At 47.9% G+C, this 16,998-nt stretch overlaps 1 protein-coding gene across 3 annotated transcripts in view; it reads left to right on the top strand.

The window, feature by feature from the left end:
• gli2a (GLI family zinc finger 2a) overlaps positions 1-16,998 on the top strand; it is a 488,975-nt gene that overhangs the window by 116,303 nt on the left and 355,674 nt on the right. For all 3 annotated transcript variants that reach the window (XM_038790037.1, XM_038790038.1, XM_038790039.1), the window contains one exon: positions 14,671-14,818. In XM_038790037.1, coding sequence (XP_038645965.1) covers positions 14,701-14,818 — 118 coding nt within the window. In that variant the 5' untranslated portion in view covers positions 14,671-14,700. The remainder of the gene's footprint in view (positions 1-14,670; positions 14,819-16,998) is intronic.

Genomic DNA, 16,998 nt, shown 5'->3' with positions numbered 1-16,998 from the left:
ATGTCCCACCCAGCGGAGTTGGTTTTGAATGATTAGCGTCTCAACGTTAGCTTGGGAAAGGAAGCTGCTGTTGGGCCACCTTTCGTGTCACTGGATTTGAAGAATTTTGTGAAGGCATCACTAGTGGTACTTCTCCAATGCTTTGAGTGCTGCTTTAAGTTATTTAGAACTCCGAAGCATATAGGAGCACGGTGGTCACTGCTGTCCAGTAAACCATGACTTTAGCCTCATGATTGAGATCGTGGTCTTCAGGAAGACCTGACACACTGGAGGCCAACCATCTCCCTCCTCCTTGAGATGCTTGCCATCACTATTTGGGCACCAATCTCACTTGCTACCCAATTAGGGAATCAGCTCTTGAAAATAATGTTACGTGAGCGACGTTGTTGAGGTGTGGGATTGGGAACCGGAGATTATCCAGGATTCCGGATCCCACTTTGAAAGTCCGGCTCAATATCTTCTCCAGTACGCAGACCACTTAACTCACTCTCATATTGTTGTGAATCTCCACCCTTACTTCATATCCTTACACCAGTCAAACCACATCCAGGCTTGACGACTTGATTGTTCTCCTTGCTGGGTTCTTGTAGCCTCTTCCATCATTCTAGAGCTTCTATCACCTAAAATGTACCCACATTTCTGCCTCCTGTACCTTACTCCATGTTAAACCTCACTTCCCCATCACTCTGTCGTCTTGTGTGTTGATTCCGTATAAATTCTCGTCCTTGCCTTTAGATCCTTTCATGGATTCATTCACCATAGCTCCCCGCACCCAACCCCCTCCCCCAGTCTCCATAACCTTCTCCAGCCCTACAGCCCACTCTTCGCCAAATATGCTGGGCTGAATTCCCCGCACCCTGACACCAAACTTGCGGCCGGTGCCGGGGTGGAGAATCCAGTTTGACGCCGAAATTGGGTCCAGTGCCCATTCAGCGATTCTCTGGGCACCGAAAAGCGGCGTCACCAGGGAGTACACCGCGCCACCGGAGGCCATTGCCAGAGGCCTGCTCCGACATTTTCCACCCCCGACCGGCCGAGTTCCCGACGACGTGGAACTAACCTGCTATTGCCGATCGGGATACTCGCGTGGCGGCTGCGGACTCGGTCCGCAACCGCCCTGGTTGGGGGCCGATAGAAGGCCGGGGGGGGGGGGGGGGCGGGGGGAGGTCTTATAGACTGCCGGGGAATGATTGTGCGGGGTTTGAGGGTCGGGCGCATGGCCGATGGGGGGGTGGGGTCTCTTTCTTGGGTCAGGCTCTGCGGTCTGAGCATGCGCGGCCTCTAACCCGGAGGTGGGGGTGCCCATATCTGCAGCAAATTGGCGAGATTTACTCTGGGTCCCTGATAGCCCCCTGCAGGGCTGTGAATTTGTGTCCCTTTTTTCCAGGATTTTCAGGAGTAAAACTCCACGGTTTTGATGCCGGCGTGGGGACATACTCCCAATGATGGAGAATCCAGCCCTCTATTTTTCAGACTCTGATCTGTTAACTGTCATCTCTTTGCTGTATTAATGGCAGAAGAGCATCTAATAGATTTCACTCTCTGACTGACCTCGTCTGAACATTTACACTTCTCCATTCCTTTTTTCCTCCTTTTAAAACATCCTCAAAATCAATGCCTTTGGCCAAGAGTTTGGATGCCCTTCTTAATCTAACCTTTCCTGACACAGCATCAATTTTCTGTATGTTAAGGTGCCTTGGGAGCTTTATGCATTAAAGATGCTTTATAACGGAAGTCACTGCTATGTAATCAGCCGCCATCAGCAAATTGAATAGTTAATGTAACAAGGAACTGGAAATGGACAAGGGCTGGTATTTTCTGACAGGAATCGGCATGGGCAGGACCCTGGGAAATTGTCTGCCTTCAATTCCAATAGTAAGAAGTCTTACAATACCAGGTTAAAGTCCAACATGTTTGTTTCAAACACCAGTGTTTGAAACAAACCTGTTGGACTTTAACCTGGTGTTGTAAGACTTCTTACTGTGCTCACCCCAGTCCAACGCCGGCATTTCCACATCATTCAATCCCAATAGCTTGTTTAGTACTGTAGTGCTATTGATGATTGTTGTAAGTTCCTCCCTTTCTATTACCTCTGCATTGCATGTTATATTTGAGATGGTACAAGTGTCCTTCACAGTGAATACTGAGACAAAATATTAATTTAGCTTCTCTGTCATTTCTGTGTTCCCCACTATTAACGCCCCGGCCTCATCCGCCAAGAGACCAAGATTGACTTGAGCTACTTTCTTCCTTTTAATATACATGTATACTTATCGAAGCTTTTGCTATTCTTTTGCTTCATCATGCTTAATTCTTAAAGTTCATATACAACGACAGATAAATCTTCCCGGAGGAAAGAACTGACCACAAAACTAAATGAAGCAAACCCTACAAGATATCAGGAAGATACGTTCAACCCAAACTGTCATCTCACTCCAACAAATAGACTTCAATCCTAAAGCACGTCATCATTCATATCTGTGCGACCCCTGGTGCCGACATGTAGAAGAGCAGTCGCACACGAGGTAGCTCCCGCCAGAGAACTTTTATTTAAGCCCTTTTTGTCTGATTTTTGCAGGTGATTTGGGCTGATGTTCAGTTAGATCAATGGGTTAAGATTCCCATTTCAAAGGGATGCCCCATTAATACCGGAACAGGCAGCAGAAAAATAAGGAACTCTGAAGCCTTGAGGCTCTGTGAGGAAAAGAAGGAGGCTCCTGCACCTACTCCGCTAACCGGCGAGATACTGACAGGCATCCTAGTGGGGGACCTTCAGGAAACTACGGTGGGCGGTCTCTGAGGATCATGGAAGAGCGATTGAGAGGACAATATCCTCTATTCGAACGGCCTTGGTAAAACTGGGTGAAGGCACAGGGCACGGAGATAAAAGAGGCTGAGGTGGCTCTTTCAAGGCAAAGTGACCAGATCATCTCTCTGGAAGTGGTGATGGCATTGAGAGCCAAGGCGGAAGATTTGGAAAATCTCTCCAGAAGACAGAACTTAAGGGTGGTTGGGTTGTCGGAGGTCTTGGAGGGTCTGAGTTTGACAAAGTTTATGTTGCAATTGTTTTGGAAGATGGTGGGGGAGAGGAAATGGCCTCGACTCCTGAGTTGGATCTGGACCACAGGTCGTTGAGTCAGAAACTCCATACTGGTGGGCCATGCGTGTGATTGTTGTGCACTTTCACAGTTTTCATGACAAAGGAACAGTTCTGCGGTGAGCAAAAGATCATCGAGACTCCAGATGGGGGGCCACATTGTGAGGATCTATCAAGATGTTGGAGTGGAGTTGGCCCAGAGGCGTGCAGCATTCAACAAGGCCAAGGCTGTGTTGCATCGGAGAAGTGTTCGATGTGGCATGGTTTACTGTGCGCGTCTCCAAAGATTACTGCTGTGAAACTCCGGAGGAGGCTGGGTGGTTTGTGCAGAAACATAGATGGGGATCATGATAACTGCATAATATTGGTTGGGAGATGTTTGTCTGAGGGTGGGAGTGTGAATTTGATGGTTTTGGTTGGGTGTTTTCTTTGGCATTTTGTGGCTTTGTATCTGGCTTTTTGCTGCGGGTTTTGTAGGATGGGTCGTGCATCTTTATTATTTTTCCCTGGAACGATCGATTAAAGTTGGATTTGGGCGGGGGAGGGGCTGGTTGGCGTTATGCGTTTCTGTTCTATTTTTTACTCTGCGTGGGGCCCACCCTCTGAGCTAAAGAGATAGTTAACGGGAGCAGAGGGATGGAGGTGTCTGCAGTTATTGCATGGGGGGGGGTTGGGGTTAGCGTGAGCTTAGGTGTTTTGTTTTTATATTAGTTGGGGTTTGAGGGGGAGGGTGGGAGTCATTGTTTGCTGGGTTATTTGGGGTTGGTGTTGCTGGGAGGCGGGAGGGGGAGGGGTCGTTCTCTGACAAAGGCTTTAAACGTTTCTTTGGTCTGTCTTGAAGGGGAATTTGGCGGCCACATGAGGTGGACATGGTGTCGACTCTCAGTTGCTGGACTGCCCCACAGGGTGGGAATGGCTGATTCTGGGTCGGGGAAGGGGTGGGGGTGCTAGACGACCCCCTATTCACCCAGTAAAATGCTCTAGGGTGTTTGCACACCTTAGGAGTTTGAAGGCTGATGTGGTGAAGCTGCAAGAGACCCATTTAAGGATTAAAGATCAGACAAGGCTACGGAAGGGCTGGGTGGGGCATGTATTTCATTCGGGATTTGACAGTAGGGCCTGGGGGTTTGCGATTTTGATTAATAAGAAAGTATCTTTTTGGCGGCTAAGATTCTAATTGATCCAAATGTGAGATATGTAATGGTCACCACCCCAGCTAAGGTCAATGAAGCTTTCTGTCGCAGTCTTTATAAATCAGATCGCCCTGAGGATAGGTTGTCTTTGTTGGAGCTTTTGGATAGTTTGTCTATCCCGAATGTAGAATGAGAGAGTAGGGCCCCCACCATGCATGTTCATAAAAATGCCTTGAACTCAAAATACTTCCAGCTGAAGAGAGGCACGAGACATGGGCATCCATTGTCCCCGCTATTGTTTGCTTTGGCAATTGAGACTTTAGCCACAGTATTGAGATCATCCATGAGGTGGAGGTGAAGGTGGAGGGAGGTGATGGTGGGGGGGATGGAGCATAGGGTGTCATTGTACGAGGATGATTTGTTGTTGTATGTGACAGATCCTCTGCTGTAGAGGAGATAATGAAGCTGCTTAGGAGTTTTGGTTCCTTCTTGGAATATAAATTGAACCTGGGTGCATGCGATTCTTTCCAGTGAATCTCTGTGAGGGGAGCCAATTTGGGAGGTTGCCTTTTCACCCAAGCTCTACACAGAGTCACTCCACCTCCTCATGCACTAGAATCATAGAATCATAGAATTTACAGTGCAGAAGGAGGCCATTCAGCCCATCGAGTCTGCACCGGCTCTTGGAAAGAGCACCCTACCCAAGGTCAACAACCCCACCCTATCCCCATAACCCAGCAACCCCACCCAACACTAAGGGCAATTTTGGACACTAAGGGCAATTTGTCATGGCCAATCCACCTAACCTGCACATCTTTGGACTGTGGGAGGAAACCGGAGCACCCGGAGGAAACCCACGCGCACACGGGGAGGATGTGCAGACTCCGCACAGACAGTGACCCAAGCCGGAATCGAACCTGGGACCCTGGAACTGTGAAGCGATTGTGCTATCCACAATGCTACCGTGCTGCCCCATTGTGCTATCCACAATGCTACCGTGCTTGCCCCATGCTGCTAGACTTAGCATGATTCATTTCTAGGTGGCCCATACCTGGCCAGGGCATGTATGAGTGGGTTTATTCCGGTGGTAGAGGGATAGGTGCGAGCGTTGTTCACGGGGCCCAGCGAATCACATGCATTTGTTCTGGTAAGCTTTTGTGTCCCCTTCTTCAGCACCATTTAGGGCAGCACAGTAGCACAGTGGTTAACACAGTTGCTTCACAGCTCCAGGGCCCCAGGTTCAATTCCCAGCTTGGGTCACTGTCTGTGCGGAGTCTGCACATTCTCCCCGTGTCTGCGTGGGTTTCCTCCGGGTGCTCTGGAATCCTCCCACAGCCCAAAGATGTGCAGGTTAGATGGATTGGCCATGATGAATTGCCCTTCGTGTCCAAAAAGGTTAGGTGGGGTTACTGGGTTACGGGGTTAGAGAAGAGACGTGGGCTTGGATGCTCTTTCCAAGAGCCGGTGCAGACCTAATGGGCCAAATGGCCTCCTTCTGCACTACAAATTCTATGGTGATGTCAGGAGTTTTTGGGATTGAGGTAGAGCCTAGCCTTTTGGTGGCTATTTTTGTGGTCTCAGGCTCGCCGGAGCTGTAGGCGGCGGCGAAGGCAGATGCTCTGACCTTCGCCTTACATGAGGGGTTTGTCAGAAGGGTTCTATTCAAGGTGGTAGCCTTTCATTTCCTGTTTCAGCGAGCTGATTACCGTCAGATGGTAGGGGAGGAGGGTTCAGGATTTGCTTCAAGTTTTGTCTTGGTTGTTTTTCTTTGTGGATGGGGGGGGGGGGGGGGGGGATTGAGTCTCGAATTGTAATTGTACTAGTTGTGTCGTACGGTTTTTACAATGTTATATTGAAAAACCGATTCAATAAAATTTATATATTTTTTAAAAATCATCCATATCAGTGCCAAAAGCCATAACCAGGTGCCACATGAAGTACCCCCCACCATTAACCATAGTTATGTTAATTTACAGGTAAAGGTTTGGCAGGTGTAGACGGAGCCCATCCCCAGCAACCATGCATTGCTGGATTTTTACAACAGCAAAATTCTGATATATTTGGTCCAATGGAGAGAGGGGGTGTGGCGTGGTGCTGATGAATAATGCATTCTATTGTCTGCAGACACAAAGTGCATTTTTGTAAAACCCTGAAAGGGGCATTTAATCCTTTGGTGGCATCTGTGCCCATAATGTCACAGATATGTCCATTTGCCAATCCTAACGGCAATGGGAGTCAAGAGAACATGAGGTTGGCATGGTAACACAGTGGTTAGAGCTGCTACCTCACAGTGCCAGGGACCCGGGTTCAATTCTGACCTTGAGTGACTGTGCGTGGAGTTGGTACATTATCCCCATGTTTGCATAGGTTTCCTCCGGGTGCTCCATATCCTCACAAAGTCCAAAGATGTCCAGGTTATATGGATTGGTCATGCTAAAATTTCCCCTTCGTCTCCAAGGATGTGCAGATTGGGTAGGGTTCCAGGGCTAGGGCGGGGAATGTGCCTAGGTAGGGTGCTTTTCCAGAGGGCTGGTGCAGACTCGCTGGGCCGAATGGCCACCTTCTGAACTGCAGAGATTCTATGGAATAAGTCATTTATGCTTTGTCTGACTTCCCCCAGCATTCTAGATGTAGCAGAATACTGTTCTATCTCATTCTTACTTCAATGAAACCCTTGCACAATGGGCCTCAATTGAATAATGTGGAGACACAGGCCATATCTTGCTACGGAGTTAAGACTGATGATTATTAAAGGAAAGTTAGTTAGTCAGTCTGTGATTGACTGTCTATTTGGGAGTTTTGCCATTGCATCACATGGGAGACATTTCATTGTTTGAATTAAAAGCATAATTCAGACCCCACGGTCTTGCATATTATTAATTTAATTGCAGATCTGTGGTGTCAAACTGATCTCAGGATAAACATGAGCGGACCAATATTCAACCAACCCCAACTTTTTCTGTTTACTTGCCTTAATGGAACATTTCTACACACTAAAACAACGTTCCAGATTTGAAAGGGGAGTGTGGTGTGCATAACATAAATATTATTCCAAGCTGAGAATTTTATTGCTGCTATCGATTTAAAAAAAATAATATTTTAAACTTTTTTACACGCCTTTCTCTAGATTTGTATTCCTCCTCTGATACTAAAATATGCCGGGTGACAAAAAACAGAAGCTCAGTGAGGGAATTTCTTTTGAAAAGATGGGAAAAGCAAATATTTGGTGTATTTTAAAAGGAGGCCAGGTAGAGAGGTGAAGCAAATGGGTGGCATGGGAGCACCGTGGTTAGCACTGTTGCTTCACAGCACTGGGGTCCCAGGTTCGATTCCCGGCTTGGGTCACTGTCTGTGCGGAGTCTGCACGTTCTCCACGTGTTTGCCTGGATTTCCTCCGGGTGCTCCGGTTTGCTCCCACAGGTCCCGAAAGACGTGCAGTTAGGTGAATTGGCCATTTTGAATTCTCCCTCAGTGTACCCGAACAGGCGCCAGAATGTGGTGACTGGGAGCTTTTCACGGTAACTTCATTGCAGTGTTAATGTAAGCCTATTTGAGACAATAAAGATTTTTTTTTTAAAGTTCCCTGAAAGGAGTTTGTTCTTCGGCTTTTCTTCCTGTATCGTTTTCCTCACTTCGCTTGAGCTGGCTCTTGCTTTCAGTCATCTGCAGCCGCATGAGGCAGTCCTGCTGCTCTGTTTGGAGGTGGAGGAGGGGGGGGGGGGGGGCATCTCTGCCAAATTCCCTGCCCCAGAGAACAGCTGGAGTTAGCAGTTGATGGCACAGGCCCACTTCAGGATCCACGGAAGAAGTGGCCCCATCCATCACTTGACGTGGCAGGCTGTTGGGAACGTCAGCCCGGCCAGGATTCAGTCCGACTCACAGATCGGTGGAGCAAGAATCCTCTAAACTGCATTGCTAATCTCTCCCCCACCCCCCAACCCCACTCTGTAATGAATGAATTCCGAAAATGACTAATTGGATTATGCGAAATATTAGTCAGCTTACTAACTATAAAAATTGATTTACAAGGCTGCAATTATTGTGCAATACATTAACATTGATGCAAATATGTCATGCATTTTATGAGATAGATTGATATGACTATTTAATGAATTATGAATGGATCTCAAATACAGTAATAAATTGATCTACTTACGTCTTCTTGTTTACCATTCCTGTACCCAACTCAATTCCTTGACTGTTCTTTAGAACCCTGTATGTCTGTGAACTCCTGATGACTTGTGAGTTGATTCTCTGATTGAAAATTAAATGAGACGGAAAATCGCCTGCGTGTATTTTATGACCTATTGAAACCTTCAAAATTAGAAGACAAAGTAATGAGAGTTACATGCTCATTGACCCACTGTGGGTACACTATGTAATGTAAGGGTGTAGATTTTTAATTTGCCCATTATAAAGATTACTATTCACATTGGAATTGAAACTTGGGCAGTTTTGCATAATGACCAATTGCCACTTCTGTACCAGGCAGCAAGTTGAAGTTCTACCCCAGAGGAGTTGGGCTGGTGCTGGAGTGCCCAGTACTTGCAGCATCTCAGGTTGATATTGGCCCTTTGGACATTGCTATGTTATTCTCCTACAAATGACTTCCTGGTTGGAACCACCTCATCCACAGATAAATTGCAACATTAGTCACCTTTCTTCATAGGTAGGTAAGTGATGGGGAGAGTGGAAATCAGAACGTGAGACATAGAATCATACAATCTCTACAGTGCAGAAGGAGGCCATTCAACGCATCGCTTCTGCACCGACCCTCTGAAACAGCACCCACCTAGGCCCATTCCCGCACCCTGTGGACTCGATGGGCCAAATGGCCTCCTTCTGCACTGTAAATTCTATGACTCTATGATTCTACCCCACAGTCCCACCTCACCTGTACACCCCTGAACATTAAGGGACAATTTTTACATACCAATCCACCTAGCTTGCACATCTTTGGACTGTGGGAGGAAACCGGAGCACCCTGAGGAAACCCACGCAGACATGCGGAGAATGTGCATACTCCACACAGTTACCCAACGCCGGAATTGAACCTGGGTCCCTGGCGCTTTGAAGCAGCACTGCTAACCACAGTGCCACCCCACCAGTGGTGGGGCAGCTTTTAATTTTCACTGCAGGATGTAGAATTGGTGACAACGGATCAATCAAAGTCATACAACATCTGCCGTATTTTAATGGAAAAAGTTCTAAGTGCCATATTGGGCGTGACATCCGAAGTGCTTCCCGACAGCTGATCCACTGAGACCGTGGCCAGTATTTAACGACCCTTAGTGCTGTCAGTGATCCACCACGAGCTTAACAGCGGAACTGGCTGTCCCGCCAGCTGATGTGCCGGAACTGTGCCTGGTAGCTCCTCACTAACAAAGGGGAACTGCTCAGAAACGCTCCCTCTGAACTCACTCCCGGACAGAACAAGACCATAGCACCAACAAGACCTGTTCCACGTTGTGGGGATGCTGACCTGGCCAGGCTGCTAGACGCTATGGAGGTGAATACCGCCTGGGAGGCAGTGGCAGGGGCCTCCAGTTCGGGTACTGTGACCAGGAGGACCATCGTCCATTGTCGGAAGAAGACCAACGACCATCACCGGGCTGCAATGGTACGTTATGAGTGGTGGTGTTGATGTTGTGGTGATCTACATCACTGTAAATACACAAGGGTTAATGTACATACACTACACCTAGCTAGACACTAGAGGGAGCACTAGAGACATCATGACACACAGACATTCAACCAATAGGTCAGTAAGATAGGACACGACCAATGGGCATTCAAGACACATCCAGAGGTGACACTACCACAAGAGGGCTACCCATATAAAAGGACACAGCACACATGATCTTCCTCTTTCCGGTGGAGACACTTAGTGAGTATAGACAGGGTTGATTGAAACACATCACACCCACCACGTGGATTGTAGCAAACTGGTTAGTTAGTCTGAGTGGCTATAGCAGGATTAACAGGAGAGTCGAATCCAAGTCGGAAATAGTTTAATAAATGTGTTAAAGCTATCTCCACGTCTGAACCTTCCTTTGTCAGAGTGCACATCAAGGAAGCAGCTTATGTATGTCAAGAGCATAACAAAACAGATGTAAATAATGAAATGCCAATAAAAACACTTTATAAAAAAAAAATAGAGTGGTGGTGTCCAAGGCATGGCTCAGTCAGCGTAAACCATGGGTTAGGGCCTCAACATAATTTCCCATTCAATGAAGGACATGTCCCAGATGCAGGTGGACATTGCCGGGCACTACAGAGCATGGCCCAGTCACTGAGGAGCATCACTGAGGGCATCAACACCATCGTACAGTCAACAGGAAGGTGCCAGAACTGGCAGTGCCAGATGACGCAGAGGTCTGTGGAACCCACTCCAGCTGCCCCTCCGTCCCTATGGAGACCCCCAAGGCCCTACCAGCACCGTCCAGGAGGGAGCGCTGGAGACCGACCCAGAGCCTGCCATTAGGGAGACGACGGCAGTCTCCACCTCACCCGAATCCCCCTCCCCCCCCTTCCATCCCCTGACACCAGCGCGTCTCCAGGTCAGCGAGAAGAACAGGGTGCACGGCGATGCCAGTGACATCAGTAAGTCAGCTGGAGCCCCCCCCCGGACACAGTTGTCTGATGGCAAAAAAAACCCCGATGCAGACTTCCTGCAGGTGATGGGTGTGGGGCGCGCTGTCAGCGGAAAGACAGGACTCAGACTTTGACATAAAGTGAGGAGCACCAGAGCTTCCCTCACAGCGGGTTATCATCACTCTCCTGCCTTGAATGTGCACTCTCCGGGCAGACAGTGACAGCACAGGCCCACCACCCTGGAGTGATGTTACACAGATCCTGGGAAGGTGGAACAGGGTAGTCGGGAAGGGGGGGATTTGTTGGAGTGTCGGAGAATGGGGGTGGTGGTGTGGGTATTGGGGGAGGTGAGGAAGGGGGAAATGAGAGTGGGGATGGAAGAAAGGATGTAATGGGTGCGAGGGAGGGGAATGGGGTGGGGTGCTCAATGGGGAGGGGGTGGCGGGAGGTTTGGGGGGGAAAGGGGTGAGCTGAGAAGCGGGCGAGGGTGAGGGCCTCCCTGACCCTCCGGGCATGCCAGACCCTCGGCGCTGCCTGTCCTCCATCCTCTGGCTCCTTCAGCTACTTCTGATCCGGCCCCTCCTCATCCCCCTCAGAAAGGGCCACACGTCCCTCCTCCTCTATCACATCGCCCCACTGCTGTGCCAGGTTGTGGCGGGCAAATCAGACCACCACAAAGCAGGAGACCCTCTGTCGGGGGTACTCCAGTACATCACCTGAGTGGTCCAGCCATTGGAACCCCATTTTGAGGAGTCCGATGCACCGCTCAATAACAGCACAGTTGGCAACATTGGCTTCCTTATATCGGCTCTAACACCTCCAGTGTTCGGGCCTCACAGTTTGATTGGAATGGTCGGCAACAAAGCTCTTCTGAGACATGGCACGTGTACCCACGAGAATGCACTTGAGAATATTTTATTTATTAAACAGTCAGCAGTGACAAAGAATTGAAAATTAACCAGGTGACATTCCACACATCATGCAAACATTAAATAACAAGGAAACATCACCATTCCATATTTGTATCATTTTTTAAAATATAAATTTAGAGTACCCAATTATTTTTTTTTCCAATTAAGGGGCAATTTAGCATGGCCAATCCACCTACCCTGCACACCTTTGGGTTGAGGGGGTGAAACACACGCAGACACGGGGAGAATGTGCAAACTCCGCACGGACAGTTACCCAGGGCCGGGATTTGAACCCGGGTCCTCAGCGCTGCAGGCAGCAATGCTAGCCACTGCGCCATGTGCCGGCCCGCCCATATTGGTATCATAACCAAGCTATATGAGCTCCTTTTCACAAACAAACGGCATCACCACTCGCAGATTCCTCAACATAAATGGAGGAGAAATATGAGAATGTGTTATCATGTCCAGAAATGATCTATCCATCAATATGTTACTTGTTCCACGTATCAGTGCTATTCTCCATCCAGAAGCCTCAGCTGTGCAGGTCCTCCTACACAGCCCAATCTCAATGGAATAAAATCCTGGTGTCCACATATTTCACTTCAGCTCAAGAAACATTTGAACAGCCTTGACTTCCATCGTGTGTCGCCCTTCTTGACGTGCCAGTTACATGCAGCACTCACCACACCAGCAACAAAAACATCAGCAATCGGCAAAAGCATTTCTTCAACAGCATCATCAGGAGGCCCATTTGGATCAATATTGTGCACCAAGTCCCGCAGCATATTATTGCTTCAAAGTGCATTGCCTTCTGGACTCATAAATCCCTCTGCGCCCGGTATTCCAGGACCTATGTATTTTAGAAAAAAATGTCCTTCTTTCCGACTACAGAAAAGGAAGAGAACAGCAACAGCAGCCTCCAGGCATTTGCAGCCACCAACAGGAGCAATCAGCAAACACAACCCGCAGCTGTGAAGTGCCCTCACAACTAACAGTTCCAATTCCTTATTTGCAATAGCCGTCAGCTGTGCATCCAGAGGCTGCTCACAGCTGAAGGGAGTTAAAGTTAACTTCAGCATATAACAACAAACAGAGCTCTGTCCTAGAAGTGTCTGGTAGGACAGACAGGCAGCAGCTTTAGCTGCCCCAGTTGCGGGTGTGTAGAATATTGAAGGGTGGCCTGGAGGCCCCGCAGACGCCGAGCCCCGCAATCTCCAGCTCAGCGGTGACCCCCATCTTATGGTGCCCAGCCCCCCACCAAGGCCCATTCCTCCCTTGAAGTGTCCCCCCTCCCCGAGCACTTGGGCTGCGACTCCAGTGTCCCTGGGCTGCATGCTGGGGTGTGGTAATAGCCACTGACCTTCTCAGCTCCCCTCAGCAGTCAGTGTGCTAGCTTCCCGTTTTTAAATTGGTGTGCGAAACGGCACCCGCCCAGCCTCTCGCGGGGGGGGGGGGGGGGGGGGGGGGGGGCAGTTAATTCCCGGGGGGCTCTTAGATTGGGCTTCCATCTCGTTTATGATATGGAGATTTGCTCTTAATTGGTCTCAGTTGACGTCTCGCCACGTCTGGGCGGGTCCGGAATCAGATACAAAAGTCTGAGAACACGCACTAACAGGTTGGAAAACAGCTTCTTCCTCGCTCTTTCCACACTCCTAAATGACCCTCTTATGAATTGACCTGATTAATACTACACTCCTGTGTGCTTCACCCAATGCCGGTATCTATGTATTTACATTGGTTCCTTGTGTTGCCCTATTATGCATTTTCTTTTCATGTACTAAATGATCTGTTGAGCTGCACGCAGAAAAATACTTTTCACTGTACCTCTGTACATGTGACAATAAAAAAAATCCAATCCAATTCAAATAAGGCCCCAGGGTGCAGTATATATAGCCCTAAATCATTGACGAATAAATTAGTGTAGCGGTTATGTTAGTTGACCAGTAAATCAGAGGCTTAGACGAACGATCTGGAGACGCAAGTTCAAATCCCACCACCATTGGGAAATTTAAATTCAGATAACTAAATGAAAATCTGAAAAAAAAAAACTAGTATCCATCATGCTGACCAAAAAATACTACCAGGTTATCGTTAAAAACCAACCTCATTTACTTAAATTGAGGGGTAATAGATATAGGACAGAGGTCAGAGGTGGGTTTTTTACGCAAAGAGTGGTGAGGCCGTGGAATGCCCTACCTGCAACAGTACTGAACTCGCCAACATTGAGGGCATTTAAAAGTTTATTGGATAAGCATATGGATGATAAGGGCATAGTGTAGGTTAGATGGCCTTTAGTTTTTTTTTTCCATGTCGGTGCAACATCGAGGGCCGAAGGGCCTGTACTGCGCTGTATCGTTCTATGTTCTATGTTCTATGTACTCATTTCCTACCAGGATGAAAATCTGCCGTCCTCACCTGCTCTGGCCTACACGTGACTACAGACCAGTGGGAATGTGGCCAACTCTTACCTGCCCACCCAGAAAACCATTCCGTTGTGTCTAATCTCTCCAAAAAAAACCGCATCAACAGCAGTGCTTCGGGAAGGTGGCTCACCACCACCTTTCCAAGGCCATGAGGGACAGGCAGCAAATGCTGCCATTGCCAGTGGCGCCCACATCCTGGGATTGAATTTTTAAAAAAGCAGGTCACTTTTATTTCGCTCTGTAATTATTGCTGTTTAATGGCAAGAAATGTAGAAATCTGAGATTGTACTTGGCGGGGCAACAAACAGCTCCTGTGCACCAATAAACACCTTGGCCAGTGGCCTTCGTACTTATTCATGGAGGAATCTATTTAATTCCTCACACTCGTTCCATGTAATTGCACATCATATAAAGGTTTATCGCTCAGTTGGAAAACTCTGGTGCACTTGTAGAATACGGTTAAAAGAATACTTCATTCAGTTTTCCTTCTCTCTTCTCCGAATTCGCCACAGGTTCCGTTCTCTGAAGTATGAACAGCTACCATGGCTGCCCAAGCACAGACCACTGCCGCTGAAAAGAAAGAAGGCAAAAATTCCATTCTCGAAGGGGATGTCTTCACCGAAGCTAACAAGAAGTCGGCAGCCTCGGCAGCGTCGAGAGGTATGCGTCACGTTTGGGAACCTGCACTGGGCCTCCTGCAACGCAGGGGGAAAATCCACACTCTTGCCCTTGTTTGCTCAGTACGGATCCTACTCCACAGAATTGTCCAGGTTTTGGGTGATGAGGCAGATTTAATCACAGAATTGTTACAGCGCAGAAGGAGGCCATTCAGCCCATCATGCCTACACTGGCACTCCCAATGAGCAAGTCACTCATTGCTATTCTTCCACCTATTCCCATAACCCTGCACATTCTTTTTCACATAACAGTCTGATTCCCTTTTAAATGTATTTAATAATATAATAATCGCTTATTGTCCCGGGTAGGCTTCAATGAAGTTACTGTGAAAAGCCCCTAGTCGCCACATTCCGGCGCCCGTTCAGGGAGGCCGGTACTGGAATTGAACCCGCACTGCTAGCATTCTTCTGTATTACAAGCCAGCTATTTAGCCCACTGTGCTAAACCAGCCCCTATTTATTGAACCTGCCCCCCCCCCCACCTGACTCTCAGGCAATGCATTCCAGACCTTAACCACTCCCTACATGAAAACCTTTTCCCTCCTATCGCTCTTGCATCTTTTGCCAATCACTTTAAATCTGTGCCCCTTCACTCTCCATCCATTCATGAGTGGGAACAGTTTCTCGCTTTCTGTTCTGTCCAGACATCTCATGATTTTGAATACCTTTACCAAATCTTCTCTCAGCCTTCTTTTCTCCAAGGAAAAGAGACCTGACTTCCCCAATCTATCAACAGAACTGAAATTCCTCATCCCTGCAACCATTCTCGTGAATCTTTTCTTCACTCTCACCAGTGCCTTCGCAGCCTCCCGAAAGTGTAGAACCTAGAGGTGGATGCAGTTGTCCAGCTGAGGCTGAACTGGTCTCTTCCACAAGTTTGATATCACCTTCTTACCTTTCTAACATTTGCCCCTATTCATAGAATTTACAGTGCAGAAGGAGGCCATTCAACCCATCGAGTCTGCACTGGCTCTTGGAAAGAGCACCCTACCCAAGGTCAACACCTTCACCCTATCCCCATAACCCAGTAACCCCACGTAACACTAAGGGCAATTTTGGACACTAAGGGCAATTTGTCATGGCCAATCCACCTAACCTGCACATCTTTGGACTGTGGGAGGAAACCGGAGCACCCGGAGGAAACCCACGCACACACGGGGAGGATGTGCAGACTCCGCACAGACAGTGACCCAAGCCGGGAATCGGACTTGGGACCCTGGAGCAATTGTGCTATCCACAATGCTACCGTGCTGCCCAAGCTTGGGATACGGTATGTTTTATTTACCACACTTTAAACTTGGCCAGCCACCTTCAATGGCACCACATCAAATGTCTTTTGATAGTCCATATACACAGGGCAGCACGGTGGCGCAGTGGTTAGCACTGCTGCTCAAAAAGATGTGCAGGGTAGGTGGACTGGCCACGCTAAATTGCCCCTTAATTGGGAAAAAAAAACGAATTTAAATTTATTTTAAACAAAGATTGGACGTATACACCACATCGAAACATTGCCCTGATCAACCCTGTCTGTTCCTGCTTCAAAAAAGCTCCAGAAAGTTAGTTAAACACAATTTTCCTTGAAGAAATCCATGCTGGTTTTCCTTAATTAACTCGGATTTGTCCGTGTGAAAAACGGGAGGTGACTTGTGTGGATATTAAGCCAAATGCCCTGTTTCTGTGCTGTAAATTCGATGTAGTTCTACGCATTTGGGAAGCAGGCCTTGGCACCAGCCATTCCCGTTAGAAATCTTATTTTTACTGTGCAACCAATTAGTGCAGGATCCGAATGAAAAAGAATCCGAGTGGAGGAGCTGGATTCCAGCCATTTCTGAAGTTACCATTAATGTTGGATTTGGGCCACGTGGATTAGCAATGAACCAAATCTGAAGGTGACTAAGTTTGGTTTGAGAAACCCCAGTGCTGACCAGTAGCATTCCTATCTACAGCTCCTGGATTCCATGCCGTTGTGCAGCTGTCATTTTGAATTCTACTTTCAAGCATTTACAATTGTTTAATCATTTATTTATTGCAGTTCCTGTAGAATTGAATCAATTTCATGTCCACTTCATTCACCGTTTTCTCCAGAACTTTTTAAAACCTAAAACACTATAATCCGGCACACCACTGTGAATGCTGTTTGTTCAGACTTAATTTCATGCCAAT

Source organism: Scyliorhinus canicula, chromosome 2, assembly GCF_902713615.1.
Source record: "Scyliorhinus canicula chromosome 2, sScyCan1.1, whole genome shotgun sequence".
Lineage (NCBI taxonomy): Eukaryota > Metazoa > Chordata > Chondrichthyes > Carcharhiniformes > Scyliorhinidae > Scyliorhinus > Scyliorhinus canicula.
Note: the sequence above shows the minus strand (reverse complement) of the source record. Positions and strands in the feature narration are given on the sequence as shown.